The 15883-nt window shown below is 51.6% G+C and overlaps 7 protein-coding genes across 7 annotated transcripts; 5 read left to right on the top strand and 2 right to left on the bottom strand.

Moving 5' to 3' along the window:
* Nucleotides 1–1697: 1697 nt before the first annotated feature.
* On the top strand, nucleotides 1698–2159 carry HO173_000479 (uncharacterized protein; the record flags this gene model as incomplete). Its single annotated transcript, XM_037302428.1, has 2 exons — nucleotides 1698–1968; nucleotides 2029–2159. The coding sequence occupies 2 exons, from the start codon at nucleotides 1698–1700 to the stop codon at nucleotides 2157–2159; spliced, it is 402 nt and encodes a 133-aa protein (XP_037171007.1).
* An 808-nt stretch (nucleotides 2160–2967) lies between these two features.
* Nucleotides 2968–4991, top strand: HO173_000478 (uncharacterized protein; the record flags this gene model as incomplete). Its single annotated transcript, XM_037302427.1, has 2 exons — nucleotides 2968–4554; nucleotides 4608–4991. The coding sequence occupies 2 exons, from the start codon at nucleotides 2968–2970 to the stop codon at nucleotides 4989–4991; spliced, it is 1971 nt and encodes a 656-aa protein (XP_037171006.1).
* Nucleotides 4992–5645: 654 nt separating this feature from the next.
* On the top strand, nucleotides 5646–6964 carry HO173_000477 (uncharacterized protein; the record flags this gene model as incomplete). The annotated part of the gene is made up of 3 exons (XM_037302426.1): nucleotides 5646–5664; nucleotides 5930–6026; nucleotides 6082–6964. 3 exons carry the CDS (start codon nucleotides 5646–5648, stop codon nucleotides 6962–6964), a joined length of 999 nt encoding a protein of 332 aa, XP_037171005.1.
* A 417-nt stretch (nucleotides 6965–7381) lies between these two features.
* HO173_000476 (uncharacterized protein) lies at nucleotides 7382–9444 on the top strand (the record flags this gene model as incomplete). The annotated part of the gene is made up of 2 exons (XM_037302425.1): nucleotides 7382–7522; nucleotides 7573–9444. 2 exons carry the CDS (start codon nucleotides 7382–7384, stop codon nucleotides 9442–9444), a joined length of 2013 nt encoding a protein of 670 aa, XP_037171004.1.
* A 573-nt stretch (nucleotides 9445–10017) lies between these two features.
* HO173_000475 (uncharacterized protein) lies at nucleotides 10018–12382 on the bottom strand (the record flags this gene model as incomplete). Its single annotated transcript, XM_037302424.1, has 2 exons — nucleotides 10018–10669; nucleotides 12210–12382. The coding sequence occupies 2 exons, from the start codon at nucleotides 12380–12382 to the stop codon at nucleotides 10018–10020; spliced, it is 825 nt and encodes a 274-aa protein (XP_037171003.1).
* A 19-nt stretch (nucleotides 12383–12401) lies between these two features.
* Nucleotides 12402–13009, top strand: HO173_000474 (uncharacterized protein; the record flags this gene model as incomplete). Its single annotated transcript, XM_037302423.1, has 2 exons — nucleotides 12402–12574; nucleotides 12628–13009. The coding sequence occupies 2 exons, from the start codon at nucleotides 12402–12404 to the stop codon at nucleotides 13007–13009; spliced, it is 555 nt and encodes a 184-aa protein (XP_037171002.1).
* A 912-nt stretch (nucleotides 13010–13921) lies between these two features.
* Nucleotides 13922–15456, bottom strand: HO173_000473 (uncharacterized protein; the record flags this gene model as incomplete). Its single annotated transcript, XM_037302422.1, has 2 exons — nucleotides 13922–14800; nucleotides 14857–15456. The coding sequence occupies 2 exons, from the start codon at nucleotides 15454–15456 to the stop codon at nucleotides 13922–13924; spliced, it is 1479 nt and encodes a 492-aa protein (XP_037171001.1).
* Between the last annotated feature and the right edge of the window lie 427 nt (nucleotides 15457–15883).

Below are 15883 nucleotides of genomic sequence, written 5' to 3'. Positions count from 1 at the left end.
CATGAAAAGGAGAACGAACCTGACGCGATAGTCAATCCTCAGTCTTCGTGGTGTGATGTGTTCATGAATTCTGGGCATTGAAGTCTCGAATGTGCCTAGGAATTGGGGAATCATTCGACAGTGACAACTGATTTTGGCTCCTGCATTGCTGGATGACGATGCCTTAAGAGATCTCGAAGACTATGTACACTCAGTAGCAACATCTTCTTTCTCCCCGCATCTCCTTCCTTCCTCTGGGTGTACTCTCCCAGAGCTAGTTCTCCACCGCTAACACCCCCACCCGAATTCCCTCAGCCCATTATGATAACGCACGTGACCTTCATGTACATGGCTTGAAAGTAAGCTTATTCCCATTCCTCGTGAAGTTCCCCGCAAACGCCCAATTCAAATAGCCCCCGTCCCCCTTGAGCGTGAAATCCCCAGAATCGAAGATATAGCAGTCATAGCTGAGAGTCTGTGTGGGTGTTTTGCAGACGAGTTGCTGGTATTTGGTACCTTGGAGGTTCTGGTCGTGAGGCGGAAAGACGATGATGACATTCTTCTTTGGGTTCGCGGCGGTCACTGTTCCGATGTTTTGTTGCGTCCAGCCGTTGCGGAAGTTCTGGTCGTTGGCGTTGCCGCTGACAAGGCCGCTGACGCCGCTGATCAGGCCGCTGACGGCGCCAGAGATGAGGCTGGCCTTTACTATAAGAGGTGAAGTTGAAGCTGGTGGGTGGTTCAATATGAGTGGGAGACAAAGGTTGAGTAGATTTAATTGCTTTGCACCGGCAGTACCAGATTGGCTAGACAAGGGAGAGTATTGGAGGGTATATAACAGAGACGGGCCAACCCCAGGACAGCAAACACAGCCCTGCCGCTATAATTGAACTCCAAGGCTGAGATCAATATGCAAAAAAGCAAACGCGACAGTCCCAGAGTCTAGCCGACTTCGAGGCTCCACACCAGGCGAGCTTGCATGATTCTTGATAGTACTCAGCCTCGCTCGCCTCAGCCAAAAAGCAGTAGTTGGCCGGAGCTGAAAGGTTGGGTTTTGGGCCGGCTCGCAGATATGTTATAAGGTACAGTTGTAAAGCAGCTGTCCAAGACTAGAGCTTTGAATCTGGGCTCGCTAAGAAGCCAAAATTTGACTTGCGCTGAATCGATCCCGCTAAGACAATAGCATAAGGTGACAACAGAAAGAGCTCAGGAATATGATAAGAAAGAATTCTTTTCTGGCATCTTTGGTGCATCGCATTGTGAACAAGCGAATGCTGACTCACGTATACACCCGATTTAAGCGAGTCTAAGCGGTGCAAAGCTTGAGTATTTACACAGTCCGCCAATATCAACTTACGAGTAGCTAGCTGTGTTGGTGCGCCACTGTAAAAATGCTTCATCCACCAGAGAGTCAGTGAAAGGGGCTGGGAAGACTGAATATAATTTCCCTCCCAAAGGGCCCCAAAATCTGCAGTCTTCTTCCAGCATCCAAACAAAGCGGATTCCCCACACAATACCTACACTCAGTCTCCCAAAGGTTCACCTGCACAGTATGAGTAACCAATTCAATCAACGGGGCCAGGGAGCCGGAGGTTACGGTCAGAGCCCGTACGGCGGCGGACAACCACAGCAGCAGCAGCAGCAGCAGCAGCAACAACAACAATAATAACAGAGACCAGGAGCCGGTAGCGTTCAAAACACACCAGACGCGGCCAGTCAAGATGGTAAAGGAGAAGGGTACACGACCCCGACGAGGAAATCTAGACCCAAACACCCCGAGCCCACAACAATCGAAAAAGCAACCAGGGCAGCCCCAAAGGCCTGGCCAAGGTCAAGCTCAGCCAAACGGCACCGCTGGCCAAGTCACTAAGAAGCCTGACGGAGCAGCTGGCGCGAAAAAGAAGGGAGCTGTGGCCCCACAGCATGCGCACTCGAGATTCGCCCAGGACCCACACCATCACGCGACAATGCAGCAATTCGCAAACATCGCAAGTAAGTCTGTCTTTGGTGTGATCTTGCAAAGATAGTGTTGTTCATATATGTTCTTTCTAGAGGCGGGTATGAACCATGACCACATTCAGAGCTTGGTCCATGTTGGGACCCGGGCCTTGGCGATGTTGGCGCACAGTTCAGGGATGACGGCTGGACACGAGGAGGAGGATGAAGAGGAGGAGAAGCAGTAGAGTAAGGACACCGGTTGATGGAGTGAGGTACTGAATGTCTGTGGATCTGTTACATAAGCTTGCTTTCCTGTCAGGATTTTTGCTAGGTGGTGCGCCCATTTGGTTTACCATAGGCTCGCAGACGGTTGAAAAATGTACAAATAATGCAATGAAGCTAGGTTACCTTGCATGCTGTTCGATGATCAATGCGAGATGAACACAGATGTGGTGCCAGAAAGGTGGCAGTCAACATATTACAAGCCCCTGAAATATCGACATTCAAGACCGAAAGAAAAGATTCTTCAGTTTCCAACGCTCCTAATGAGACACATATAGAGCTTGCGAAGAAAGCATTGGTCCAGCTTTATGTCTCAATTGTGGTATGTGAAAATGCCGCAGCCCAGGAAATCGAACTTTTCTAACCGCTTGAAGCACCGTCACCACTGACTCGTATTTCCCAAGCTCAATTGCTAGGCAAGTGGTAATTTAGATATGGGCACCGGTCATCTTTTCTCGGCATGGCCTGGTCTTGGAGAGGAGCGATTTATACGGGAAGGAAAAGCTTACCGTATCTTACGAGTACGGTAACGTATTAAAATTCCGCAGCATTACACAGGGTCTCGAGTGAATAGTTTTGACTCACAATGAGCTCTTATGACTGTTCAAGGCTCGCTTTCGAAACATTTAAAAGTACATGCGCTCGCTCCGTGGACCTTCACGCCTTCTCAGTGCATGCAAAGTCTTTCCCAAATTCGACTCATCTACCTCTAGAACATTCTCTGCAACGGTTGCCAATCTAAGGTATCAGGTGCGGAGAATTGAGCCCGTCATGGCCACCACTACTACGAAGACTGGCCAGCCGTTCGATCGTTCACAGCTGGATTCCCTGCTTCGACGTCGACTTTTCTTCACCCCAGCGTTCGAGGTCTATGGTGGTATTTCTGGTCTTTACGACTATGGCCCGCCAGGCTGTGCATTGCAAGCAAACATCGTTGACACATGGCGAAAACATTTCGTGCTGGAGGAGGACATGCTTGAAGTCGATTGCACAATGCTAACGCCCCATGAGGTGCTGAAAACGAGCGGCCACGTGGACAAGTTCGCAGACTGGATGTGCAAGGATCCCAAGACTGGTGAAATATTTCGAGCGGATCACTTGGTTGAGGAGGTGCTTGAGTCAAGACTGAAGGGTGACAAGGAAGCTCGCGGCCAGAAAGTTGAAGTCGATGAAGAGAAGGAAGCCAAGAAGAAGAGGAAAACCAAAGATACCAAGGCTATAAAGCTAGACGACGCTGTGATCCAGGAGTATGAAGAGGTACTGGCCAAGATAGACAACTATGGTGGTGATGAGCTTGGACTTCTCATCACCAAATACAATATCAAGAATCCTACAACCGGTGGTGATGTGCTACCTCCAGTGGCCTTCAACCTAATGTTTCAAACCTCAATCGGCCCTAGCAGCAACCTTGCCGGCTACCTCAGACCGGAGACGGCTCAGGGCCAATTCCTCACTTTCCAGAAATTGCTCGAATTCAACCAGCAATCCATGCCTTTTGCTTCTGCCTGCATTGGCAAGTCCTTCCGTAACGAAATATCGCCAAGAGCCGGTCTACTTCGAGTCAGAGAATTCTTGATGGCAGAAATAGAACATTATGTGGACCCGGAGGGTGGCAAAAAGCACCCACGGTTTTCTGAAGTCAAAACGGTTACCGTTGGTCTCTTGGATCGCAAGGTGCAATTATCAGGCCGCACAAATGTTACCCAAATGACGATTGGCGAAGCTGTTGCTTCAGGCACAGTGGATAGTGAGACCTTGGGCTATTTTATTGCGAGAATATATCAGTTTCTGGTGCGAATCGGTGTCGACGCAAAGAAGATGCGTTTCAGACAGCACATGGCCAACGAAATGGCACATTATGCCGCTGACTGTTGGGATGCGGAGATACTAACAAGCTACGGCTGGATTGAGTGTGTGGGCTGCGCTGATCGAAGTGCCTACGATCTTACGGTCCATTCGAAAAAGACGGGTGCGCCTCTATGTGTCAGGGAGACACGAAATGAGCCATTACATATCGAAGAATGGCAAGTAGACTTGGACAAAAAGAAATTTGGCCCCAAATTTAAGAAGGATGGCAAGACCGTCGAAGCTGCGGTTGATGCATTGACCCAAGATATGCGCGAGAAATTGTCAATCGACCTTGCAAAGACTGGCAAAATCGAGGTTAATGTCCCTGGTGTTGGCGACGGTAATGTCGAAATCGACCAAGATCTAGTCAAGATCGAGAAGCGTACTAGGGTAGAGCACACTCGCGAATATACGCCAAACGTCATCGAACCGGCGTTTGGTATTGGCAGAATACTCTACAGTTTGCTGGAGCACGTTTATTGGTCTAGAGAAGGCAACGAAGAGAGAGGCGTATGTTGTGTTCCCCCCTATACACACGAACTAAAACCTAACAATTCTTATAGGTGCTCTCTTTACCGCCACCGATTGCACCCACAAAAGTTCTTCTGGTCCCATTGTCCGGTCACCAAGATTTCAAGCCATTGGTGGACCGCCTAGGCCAGAAGCTGCGTCGGCTTGGCATTTCCAACCGTGTCGACGACTCTTCGGCAAGTATCGGCAAACGCTATTCGAGAAACGACGAGCTTGGTACACCTCTTGGTATCACAGTAGACTTCCAGTCAGTCAAGGATAGTACATTTACCCTTCGAGATCGTGATAGTACGAAACAAGTGCGATCGGATGAGGACACGATATGTGCAGCAATCCGAAGCCTTGTGGATGGCCAGAAGACGTGGGCGGATGTGCAGGAGGAATTGCCAGAGTTCACACAGCAAGAGACCGACTGATTCAACCGCTGCTATGGATGGGCCGGAACGCAGCGCTGTGCTGTACTGCATTGCGGTTATATACCCCTGCATTGCGATCCTGAGGGGAGCCGAATCGTTGGGCGGCTAGCCACGACAATCGTCCGCAAGAGTACGTGATGTGGAACGAAGGAAGAGGAAACATCTGCTCCAGAGAAAGCCATTGGCTATCGTCACTCTAACAGCACACTATGTTTGAGGAGATGGATGAAACCCTTGTTCCTGACCCGAGACTCTGGTTCAGCCGTTCAATCTAGCCTAAGCGACGAGCGCGCTTAGGCGATGTGTCAAATATTGTTGTAGAATGCTCTCCATCCTACTATTGATCCGAGATTCCGAGGTGTCTTTTCTTTGGTTTACACCACCTCATCACTATCTCTGGTTGTTGTAGAGAAACCGCGTCACAGCGAGAGATTCGAAGTATGCCTTACGATCAAAATTCAACCACTGAAATTGGTGGACCAAGCCAAGGCGAGGGATTACCTTAGGTAGGCCAGGCCTTCGTTTGGCCGTTACTGAAGCTACTGCAGGCCATGCCACCAGCGTACATGCAGTAGCTGTAGATCCAGAATCGCCTCGAAGAAAACCTTCTCCAAAGTTACCCGAGGACGTCCCGTTACATCGTTCGAAAAAGAGATGCTCTCATCTTTCATAGGTCAGCCTTTGTCCCTGTACTCACACTCTCCTGTCTCATCTCCTTCTCTCATTGGTGATTTGTCCCTTCCTAGTTTGTTATATTTTTGCATGCATCCTTCATAGACCATACATTCGCTTATCCGTTCATTGTCTATAATGCTCCTCTGTGCAGCCCCGGGTCGCTACCATTAAGTGCGTTATCTCTGTCCCTTTCCTTTTTCTAAATCCGAAAAGTTTCGAGGCTGCATTGAGGTCGACTCCACTACTTATGGATCAACATATAGAGGTAGATGACCAAGAAACGGCGTCGAAAGATGACGAGCCTACGGATGAAGGCATCCCCAGAACTTCATCTGAGCCAGAACATTCCGAGGTGTCCAAGTGAGCTTTTTTCTCCAATAGTCTTGTGTTGTTTTACATGTTCTAATTTGTTCAGGCATTCCACCAGATCTATCACCCGTAGCCTTGTCGAGGAACACTTTGAGAACGGCAGACGCTATTGCAGCGAGGATTATTACATGCCCAATGACGAACCCGAACAGACTCGCCTTGCCATCGCCCATCAAGCCTACATGCCCGCCCTTGACGACCAATTGACCTGGGGCCTCATCCCACGGTCTGCAAAACGGATCCTCGACATCGGTACCGGAACCGGAGACTGGGCAACAGCCATTGCGGAGCGCTTCCCAAATGCCGAGATCATTGCTACAGACATCACGAATGCCTTTCAACCTCCCAGCGCCCCTCTCAACGTCTACTTCGAGCTCGACGACGCGCAAAACGAATGGGCCTATAATGAGCCTTTCGACTTCATACACATGCGCAATCTATCTGGCGCTTTTGCGAACTGGGGCGCAATTTATGCTGAAGTATCTAAGAATCTTAAGCCAGGCGGCTCGTTCGAGATCGCCGATCCCGGTCCCATACAATATAAAAGGGAGACCTCAAACTCGAATACCAGCATCTTCAATGGTGCTATTCGATCGGCGGCTGACATGTCTGGAAGGCCACTCGATCTGGATCACTTGAAGAAGCCCATGTTTGACAACGCTGGTCTCAGTGTGGCAAAGACCAGGGTATTCGAAATTCCGCTGGGTACATATGATCCGGATCCGCGAAAAAAGCTGACTGGGAAGATGGCAATGATAGCGGTATTAGAGGGTTTGGAGGCTGTGAGTCTGCGACTACTGACGAAGCATCTGGGGTGGAAAGAAGAGGATGTGAGGGGGCTTTGTCGAAAGGTACAAGAGGAGGTAATGAGACCGGATGCGCGTGCTTTCATCCGTGTCCAATTTGTGATAGCGAGGAAGCTGATGTGATGATGATCTAACGCGGGAGACGGACTTGCTGTTGAATGATGATATGCGATCACATCAACATTTGATCAGACATGGTGTACTATGACCGGTCTTCTTTGTATCTAGCTCTCCACTTCTGTACCATTGTCTTGGCCGTCCGGTAGGCTTTATGGGTCAATGAAAAGGACAGAATTCCGAGAAGACGGTGCCGAGTACCTGACCTCGATGTTGACCATGTGGAGGAAGAATTTCAATGTAGATCATGTCTGGTGTTGGTCTAGATGATACCTGTGTAGAAGTTGGCCTAAGATCTGCGACTCTCGGCCTGGTAACCTGGCTTCTGCAAAAAGCACCCAATAAAGAAGATCTTCCCCAAATCTTGCAGATATATCCTTTAAATCCTTCGCTTTCTTCACCCTTTGCCTCTCTATCTATCTGATGGCTCCCCCTCCGTTACCCTGCGCTAAGATCACCTTGACTTACCCCCTCTATGCGGCCGACTTCGACCCGCAGAACAGCGATTTTCTGCTCGTTGGCGGAGGTGGAGGAGAAGGACGGAGCGGAGTGGGGAACAAAATAGTGGGTAAGCTATTGGTGTACAAGGACTGTGCTTACGTTAGTCTCGATAGACGCTGCTCAATACCTCTCAAAAAACAGAGTTGTCAGAAATCGTCGACATCGACCTTTCGCGCGACGAAGACTCGGTCACATCCTTATCCTACGCGCAATCTACGGAGCAGTGGGCGACAGCTTTTGCAGGCATCAATTCCTCGATTGCCGAGCAGCAGAGAGGTAAGAACGAGCATCTGAGATCTTTCTTGCTAGAATATCCCCCTCGGCGAAAGACGGGCGGAGATGGAGAAGACTCGAAGAAAGGAAAGCCTACAGCATACCAAGGGGAGACCAAGGCGTTGGGAAAGGCCTCGTTGTTTGCACCGAGTAATTCCAAGACGAAGGAAACGTTCCAAAGGGTGCTGAGGCTGTCGAAAAAGAAGAAGGACAACGGTCCTAGATTAGGAGCAGTGGCTACTGGGCTGGCGCCAGTGGGGGAGATCGTGTTGTTCGCTGCGGACACCAGCAGACCAGGATCTAGTGACATCAGGGGCCGGATCAAGCTTGAAGAGAAGCAAGAAGCTGCAGATGTGGACATCATTGGCCTTGAACGAGACGACGGCCAACAGGAGGGCAAATTCCGAGTCGCCTACTGCACAGACTACGAGGTCTACGTCACAGAGGTGGACTACAGCAAGAAAGACAATGGTACACAACAGAGCATTCAGAATATACATGGTACTCCTCACCCAGACGCCTTCGCTTCGAACAAGGCTCGGCCCAAGTTCCGCTGCCTGCGCTTCCTCACTCCTACTCTCCTACTTCTCCTCCAGAACAGGATCAACAGCAAAGGCGCGGAGCTGCTCTTGCTCGAAATCTCCGGCGTGATCATACTCCGCAAAAGCCTTCAGAAAAAGATCAAATCTGCCACGGCCATGTCCGTCGCTCTCCTTCCCACTGCTTCCTACTCACAAATAGATCAACACGCCATTGCCATTGCTGGCGCCGACACCTCCATTACTCTCTTGACCGTCGACCGTTTCACATCCTCGCCCTACGGCAAGGTCAAATTTCGCCCTCACAGCTTCCTTCCCTCTGTCCACCCAACCTCTATCACCTCGCTCGCTTTCTCCACGTTCAACCCGCCAGGAACACCTTGGAATTCTACACCACCTCAATACCTTAAGCTCGCCTCTACATCTATCGCAAATACCTGCGTCGTGCACACCCTACCCTTGACGCCGCATCCAAGTCCACCTCCCAAAGATCAGCCAGCGCACTATCTCCTCAAGGCCCCTGTCCGCAGTAGTGTCGCCCAGAACACCATCTCTACCTTTGTCGCCCTCTTAGCCATCGCCATTGGGGCTTTCTTCCTACAAGCGTTCACAGAGATAAGAGGTGGCACACCAGAGTACTTGGGCGCAAAAGGATGGCTCAGCAAGCCAATCCACTCGTGGATTGCCAGACCATACATGTTTGAGGACGGCTACGTAAGTGCTGCAAGCTCGCACGCCAAAGTTACCTCGGAGGCTGTAAAGACGTCGCTGAGTGCAGCTTCGGAAGCCGTACAGACACCATTACACGTGGTCGAGAGCGCAGCGGCAAAGGTGCAGAAGAAGCTGGGTCTACGAGACCTTCTCAAGAGAAGGGATTTGGGCGGTGATACCTCGGACAATGGAAACGACGGAACAAATATCATCGTCAAGCATTCACCTGCTGAAGGAGGAGAGACTGCTTTGTCGGCGGAGCTAAGGAAATCGAATGAGGTGATTGAGGGCGAGCATGAGGCGAAGAGGTGGGAGGAATTGAAGGAGCATGAGAAGGAGACTTGGAAGAAGAGATTGGTCGATGCTGGGCAGTGGACTGCTGCCGAGGGAGACGCTGTGTTGCAAGGTGTTCTGTTTTCCGGGCTGGCGAACGCGGTGGGTGGGATCGTTGGCAATGCATGATCATGCTAGAGCCCCAGCTCTCATAGCTGAGTGCGATCGGTACATAGACTATCCTCCTCTCGGTTCAACTCAGCTCCCATTACATGCCAGTTTCGCCGCGGTCGATTCGCCGATCGAGTTTGCTTTGGCCCCTAATCCCCCGCAGACTATGACACGGCTACGGACCCGTCACCGAAGATAACGTTGACTTCGTATGGGGAGCACAACTATCAAAACCCTGCAGCGAAGATCCATCCTACACGGGCAACGTGGCACACGCCAAGAGTGCACAATAAGTAAAAAACACGAAACGTATGGGTAGAATGATGAGTAGGAATTTTGTCTGTCTGCCTGTCTGTCTGTCTGTCTATGCTCAATCCCAAGTTTAAAAAAAAGGATGAAAATCGGTCCAGAATGCGAAAAACCATGTCTCAGTCTCAAACGAGACGGGGTATATCCTCCTCTTCGCTTTCCGAGTTTGCCAACATCCTATGCATGCACGCGTTGAACCCATCCCCTTCCTCTCTGCTCCTTCTCGATAATCAATCCTTCGGCGCTGCTGAAGAACGAACCGCCCGCAGTTCCCTCGTCGCCTCACTCCCCAGGCACCGCCGGCAGTGGGGGCCCGAATTCCATCTTGTGCACATTGCCCCTCTTCTGCTGGCCGGAACCCCTGCGCAGGCCGACTTCGCCATCGCCGAGCAGGTGCGCCCAGCGCTTGCCGATGCTGTCCTTTTCCTTGCCGAGCCGCCTGGCGCACTCGTCCCAGTCGCTCTGGCGCAGGCGCAGTTTGTTGAGGATGAGCGCGACGAGCGCGCTGTCGTCGCCCGTGGACCACTCGGGGTCGTTGTCGCCTCGGCATGCGCGCGCGGGTGGAGGCTTCGCGTCGGGCGTGTGCGGTGGTGTGGCGACGGGTTTCAGTGCGTCGAAGTCCTCGCGCTCGAGGCCGAGAGGGAGGGTGGGCGGACATGTGCGCTGGCGCTTCGGTGTGGAGGGTCTGGCACGCTCGACGTTTTCCTGGTCGCGCGCGGGACCGTCATCGTCGTCGCTGAAGGAGCGGCGACGCTTGAGATTGCTGCGCGGTGGCGTGCGTGGTTGCGGTTTTGTGATCTTGGCGTCTTGCATTGTATGCGACTTGGCCTTTTTCGGTTGCGCGCGAGGTCCGGATGTGAGTACGATGGGGCTGCCGAGGTGTGGTGGTGCACGGATGATCTTTGGACTCGAAGACAGCGCTGTGGGAAGGTTGCTAGCGAGGAGTGATTGCAGGGCGCGACATGTGCTGTACATGTTGGAGCTGGGCGACTGGCAAGTCGATGAGGTTGGTGACAGCATCGTTGTCGCTGGTGTGTAGGAAGCTGTGCGCGGATGCTTACGAGGTGCGCAATCGAGCGATGAGGGGAGAAGCATGTTTTAGAGTCGTCTGGGCGAGTGTGCGCGGTTGCTGTCTCAGAAGCGGTGTAAGGCTGGGTTTGCGCCGGATGCAATGGAAGGAGCAAATTGTGTGATGGACGGTCAAATATGGCAAGAATAGGATCGCAGAGGTAGTACAAAGCAAGTTTTGTAATTCGCAAGGCTGTTGCGACGCGTTGTTTGATGAAGGATGGATGGTGGTGAAGGAGGTCACAGTTCTAAGTCGTTTGGGACGATGAAAGAAGGGAATATGAAGTAATGCGCTAGAGTGCGCTAGTGCCACTAGGGCAGTTCGACGAGATATAGGTTAGTCCTCGGCCGCCTTCCCCAGCATAGATGCACCAATTGGATATCGATCCGCTCGTCGGGTACTGATGAAGCAAGCTACAGTATCGGGCTTTTTGGACATGCTAAGTTTGGAGAAGAGTCATAGATTTTGAGACCCTGGTCTGACATTGGGTCACACAGATCTGGGGGCGTTGGAGAGTGGCATTTCTCTTTCAGGGGAGCTGTCGTTTAGCATTGACGCTTTGATGATATTATTATTATTGTTTCTTCAGCTCAGCTCTGGTCATGAGAACAATGAGAACAATGAGGCGAAGTTTCATGCTCATAGCCGTTCCGTCTCAGGAGGTCAGCTGTCACGTCTGTGCTGGGTTACGAGCGGCCTCAGCGTTCTTGTCCCCTAGGGATGTAATTTGCTTCTTGGTCCTACTGCAGCTTTCGACTCCACCGGCGACTACTTTCCGTCCATGTAGAGGACATTGAAAAGTACGGTGCGTGATGTCCCATGTCAGCATATGGACAACGATGATACCTAGCATCGGGAGGGCGGCAATGCTATTTCAGGTGCGAAATCAATCAAAGCAAACATGTAATGACGCATGTGACCCACTGGATGGAGTGAGTAGCCGCCGATGGCCCTCCATGATCACGATCCGGAGAGAAAGTTCGGGGAGTAGAGGGATAGGTTCTGAGGGAGACGCGTACGCTTTTAGCGCGTCAGTCTCGCGATCCCTGTCTTGGCAGGCTTGGCAATCTTCCAGCGAAGTACGCGGAATCACTTGACAGCTGCACTAAACCCCCACCAGCCCCACATCCTCCTCAAGAGCAGTTCAGTAACGAACTCGAATGTGATTCAATGACAGTCCTAGTCCTAGAATGTCGAACAGCAAAGGCCCACAAACGTCAATGGCAAGTAATAAGCCATGAGCTATCGAGAACATTACTGTGGCTCGGACGGTATACCTATGCGGGAAGCCTGGAGGAGCTCATCGAACTCGAAAAGACAATTGGAGAGGAGAGGTAGAGAACGATAGCTAGCTGTTGTGTGACATTTCCACTTCAATCTTCCCCAGTATCTTCATGTACTCTACTCTTTCATGCTCGTCTGTTCATTAATGTGCTCTTTCAGTTTTGATGTAGAAGACGGGGTACTAGTACGTCCATTTTCCGCAGAATCACGCGGTTCCGAGTGCCCGGTAGAGGCGACTGGCGAAGCATCCTTTCGATGGGTCCATTTCCTTAAGTTGGCTTCACAATTGCCCATTTCCCTATATCATAGGACAATGGAGATCTCCTATCCGTTTTATCTTGCAATCACAATTTGTCTACCGGCTCTTGCCTTCGCAGCTCTACCTCCAGCAGCCCCACTTGCAGGCGGGATCTTTAGGGAATCGCGCAATTCAACACTCCCGTTCAACTTGCCAGCACCACCGGTGAACTTCCATCCTTCACTACTGTAAGCAAGATCGCCCATACCGCCCCTTCAGAGCAATGATTAACCGCACCCAGCAATGTGAGCGACCCTTGGGACATGCGTGTTCACGGTACACCCATAACGCTCGAGTGGTACGGCTACCGAGATCCACTCCCCGTATCTGAGACCCACCGTTGTGTAATGAAGGCAGTAGATGAAGTAGCACAGCGCGCGTGGGCGGGTTACTGGGCCACCCCAATGGGACAACTCCCATACTCCTACTCGGATGGCAATGTGAATTTGTGGCTGAGAGTCGAGCCTGGTGAGACCTTACTCTGGGATTCTTGGTCCGAGGTGCTACCCCTCTTTCCACAGTATTTGGAAGCAAATGAGTGGAGGGGAGCACAGTTCGTTATTTTGTGGGATGAGCCGGGCGAGGCTAAGGTTGTTGCTTTTGGCCATCTGTTGGCGGAGTGACATCTAGGAGCTTTTCCGCGCGACCGATATGAATTTTGATCTGGAAAGGGAAGCCACATACAAGCTGCTCGAAGGCTATGCGGAGTCCACTCCCCGGCTCTAAGCACTCTACAACAGACAGTGAGGGGGAAACGTTTTTGTCCTCCCCGCGGCCATCCAGTCGCAGCCACCGACAACCTTTCTGCACAAGTACGGGAACCTGCTCACTCGCCCAACCATCATTGCACACATAGAAGCCATGCGCTTACGGCGAATCTGGAGTGTCGAGTCGGAACCGAATTTGACCAACTACTTTAGCCGCGCCAATTAAGCAAGAATACAAAGGACTCTGAGCCGAAATTAGATACCCTCAGCTTCCACATCCTGAAACTCATGTGTCCATGCACCACTTCGGCGTGAAGAATCCAAACTGACAGCGGTGAGGCTGAGTGCGTCGCAAGTAAAGGGCGCAACGGTGCCGAATCCTCCGACCTTTTCGCGAAATCGCCCAAAGCTAAACACTCAACCCGATGGTTGGTGGCCTCTGTCGTACTCAACCATCGCGCTGCATTTCCGAAACCCATTGGAAATCCTTTAAGGTGCGGGTGGTGCAAGGTGGTGCGGATAACGTCTGGGCGTTTACCTCTCCGGCTGTCTGAACAGCTCCCTCTCCTATTGCGAAGGGGATGTGATTTCCTTGCAGAAGTTACAAGTGTATCGGAATCCTGTCAAGGACTTTGAAGCCGAGGTAGAGCACAAGGATGATCAAGAAGTCACCGTCTAGGGGCGTCTACGTACAGCCAGCCGCTCTAGTCAATGGCGGCAGCCAATGTCATAAAAGCTTAAGCGAGGGAGAAAATGGGAGCTGAGTGTATATATTTTGCCATCTTGTCCAGTTTTACCCACTGAGATTAATCTCGAAGGAAATCACTTTCAATACGTCTCACCAAGTAAGGAAATCGAAGATGTCTCCCGCCCTCTCGAGCGCCTCCCAGAGACTCCCCGCCGCCGATCAGACGGAGCAGGTGAAAGAGACCGGGAACTTTCCCTCGAATTGCAATACCCAAACCTCTCCATCATCTCAAAATACTGCTCCGTACCCGAATCCTCTTCTTCGGGCTCCCCATCCTCCCCTTCAAACCCGCCGCCCGCAGGCATCATATGATCAAAAGCCCACTCCGCCATAGGCCACTCCTCCGCCTTCCGCAGCAAATCAGAGCCCGGCGGAAACTTGTGCTCGATGCAATCACTGACAAAGTTCAAGAGCTGGCTCGCATTCTTCCGCTTATTTTCGTCCGCCTCGAGCGCAATCAACATCACACAGATCAACTCCTCGCTGTATTCCTCGACGAATTGCATTATCGGCTGTCGCGCCTCTGGCGCTGCCGCCCATGCGTCCATCACGCTCTCGGTGTTGGAAGCTCCGTCAGGCAGCTGGGCGATGGGCGGCTTGAAATGGATCAGGAAATGGATGACGGCGCCGAGGGAGTAAACGTCGCCCCTGGGGGAGTGTCTCGGGAGCTCAGGGGCTTGCCAGAGTGATGTCCCGGCGGGATCGTAGGTGGCGAAGGCCAGAGTCGCGTGGCCGAAGTCTGCGAGGACGACGTCTGGGTAGTCGGAGTCGGGTGTGGGACGGAGGAAGATGTTGCTGGGTTTGATGTCACGATGGCAAACTCCTCGCCGATCGGGATCGCTGCATCTGGGGTCGAAGCCTCGGTGCAGGAACTCGAGGGCTGAGGCCAACTGCTGATAAGCTTGCCAGATGAAGAGTTCCGGTAACAGCACGCCCTGTTTCTGGTATTGGTCGACCAGCTGATGCAAGTCGCCTCCAGAGCAGTACTCAAGGTAGTAGTACGGGCGCCTTCTACTTGGTCCGACTCGAAGGCTTGGTACGGCTCGAAGGCCTGGAGACGAATGATGTTGTCGTGGCGTTCTGCCAAGATGTCCTGGAGTATGGCAGCCTCTATTGGTTTGCCGTAGGCTGACCTAGCATATTTGACTGTTTTGCGGACAATGAGTCGGCGTGCACTTCGGCTTCTCATGAGGTGAATGACGCCTTCGCCGTCTTTGCCGATTTGCTTGATGAGTTCATAGTCGCCGCCTTTGGAATCAGAATGGTCGTCGACGTTGCTTTCAACTGCTGTATGAACTGAGAGATCTACCAATGTGGACTGGGTCGGAGTCGAAAGCGCAAGACGCATTCCTGAGATCGATCTACCGCGTCTTTGAAGCAGCAAGCAGGGGGATTCGCGTTCAGGGGCTGCCGCTTCGGTACTCTCATACTCGACGGGTTTCTGTGTACCGCTTTCGGCTTCGTCTTCTCCGGTACTCTGATATTCAATGATATTCTGTGGATGACAGACATGAAGACCATCGATAGAGACGACATAGGAGAAGCAGTCTTTTCGCGGCTGAGAAAGTGGAGTCTGGCACTCCGGGCGACCACAGGAACACCCAAGAGAGAACATTGTCCTTTGCGATCTGTTGTATGGTCTCGGGCTGAAAACACTGGGATGGAGGTCTGGTGAAGTATACATAGTATTTGAAGGCAGACAGTCGAGTGGAAGGCCTCTGTCGGTTGCTGATAGAAGGAGGGGGAGGTAACATGATCTTGGAAAAGAAGTATAGAAGTGTTGAAGGAGGCCAGACAATGAGACAATGTATCAATGGGGACTTATTGACAAAGGAATTTAAGACAATGGACATTATCTTTCATGAATGAATACATGAGACGATGCGTCGCACCATCAACAAAGGAACAGAACAAAAGAACCCTACAATGGTGTGCTCCAGCTGCGGAAGGCCACAAGGCGTAAGTCATTGAATCGAGCATTGCAGTATCGGATCTTGTTGCCGTCAGATACTTGAAATGGAATGTTAAGGCCCGCACTTTTG

This window comes from Letharia columbiana (genome assembly GCF_014066305.1).
Source record: "Letharia columbiana isolate WasteWater2 chromosome Unknown Sc0000000_s0, whole genome shotgun sequence".
Taxonomy (NCBI): Eukaryota; Fungi; Ascomycota; class Lecanoromycetes; order Lecanorales; family Parmeliaceae; genus Letharia; species Letharia columbiana.
This window is presented reverse-complemented; position numbering and strand designations above follow the sequence as displayed.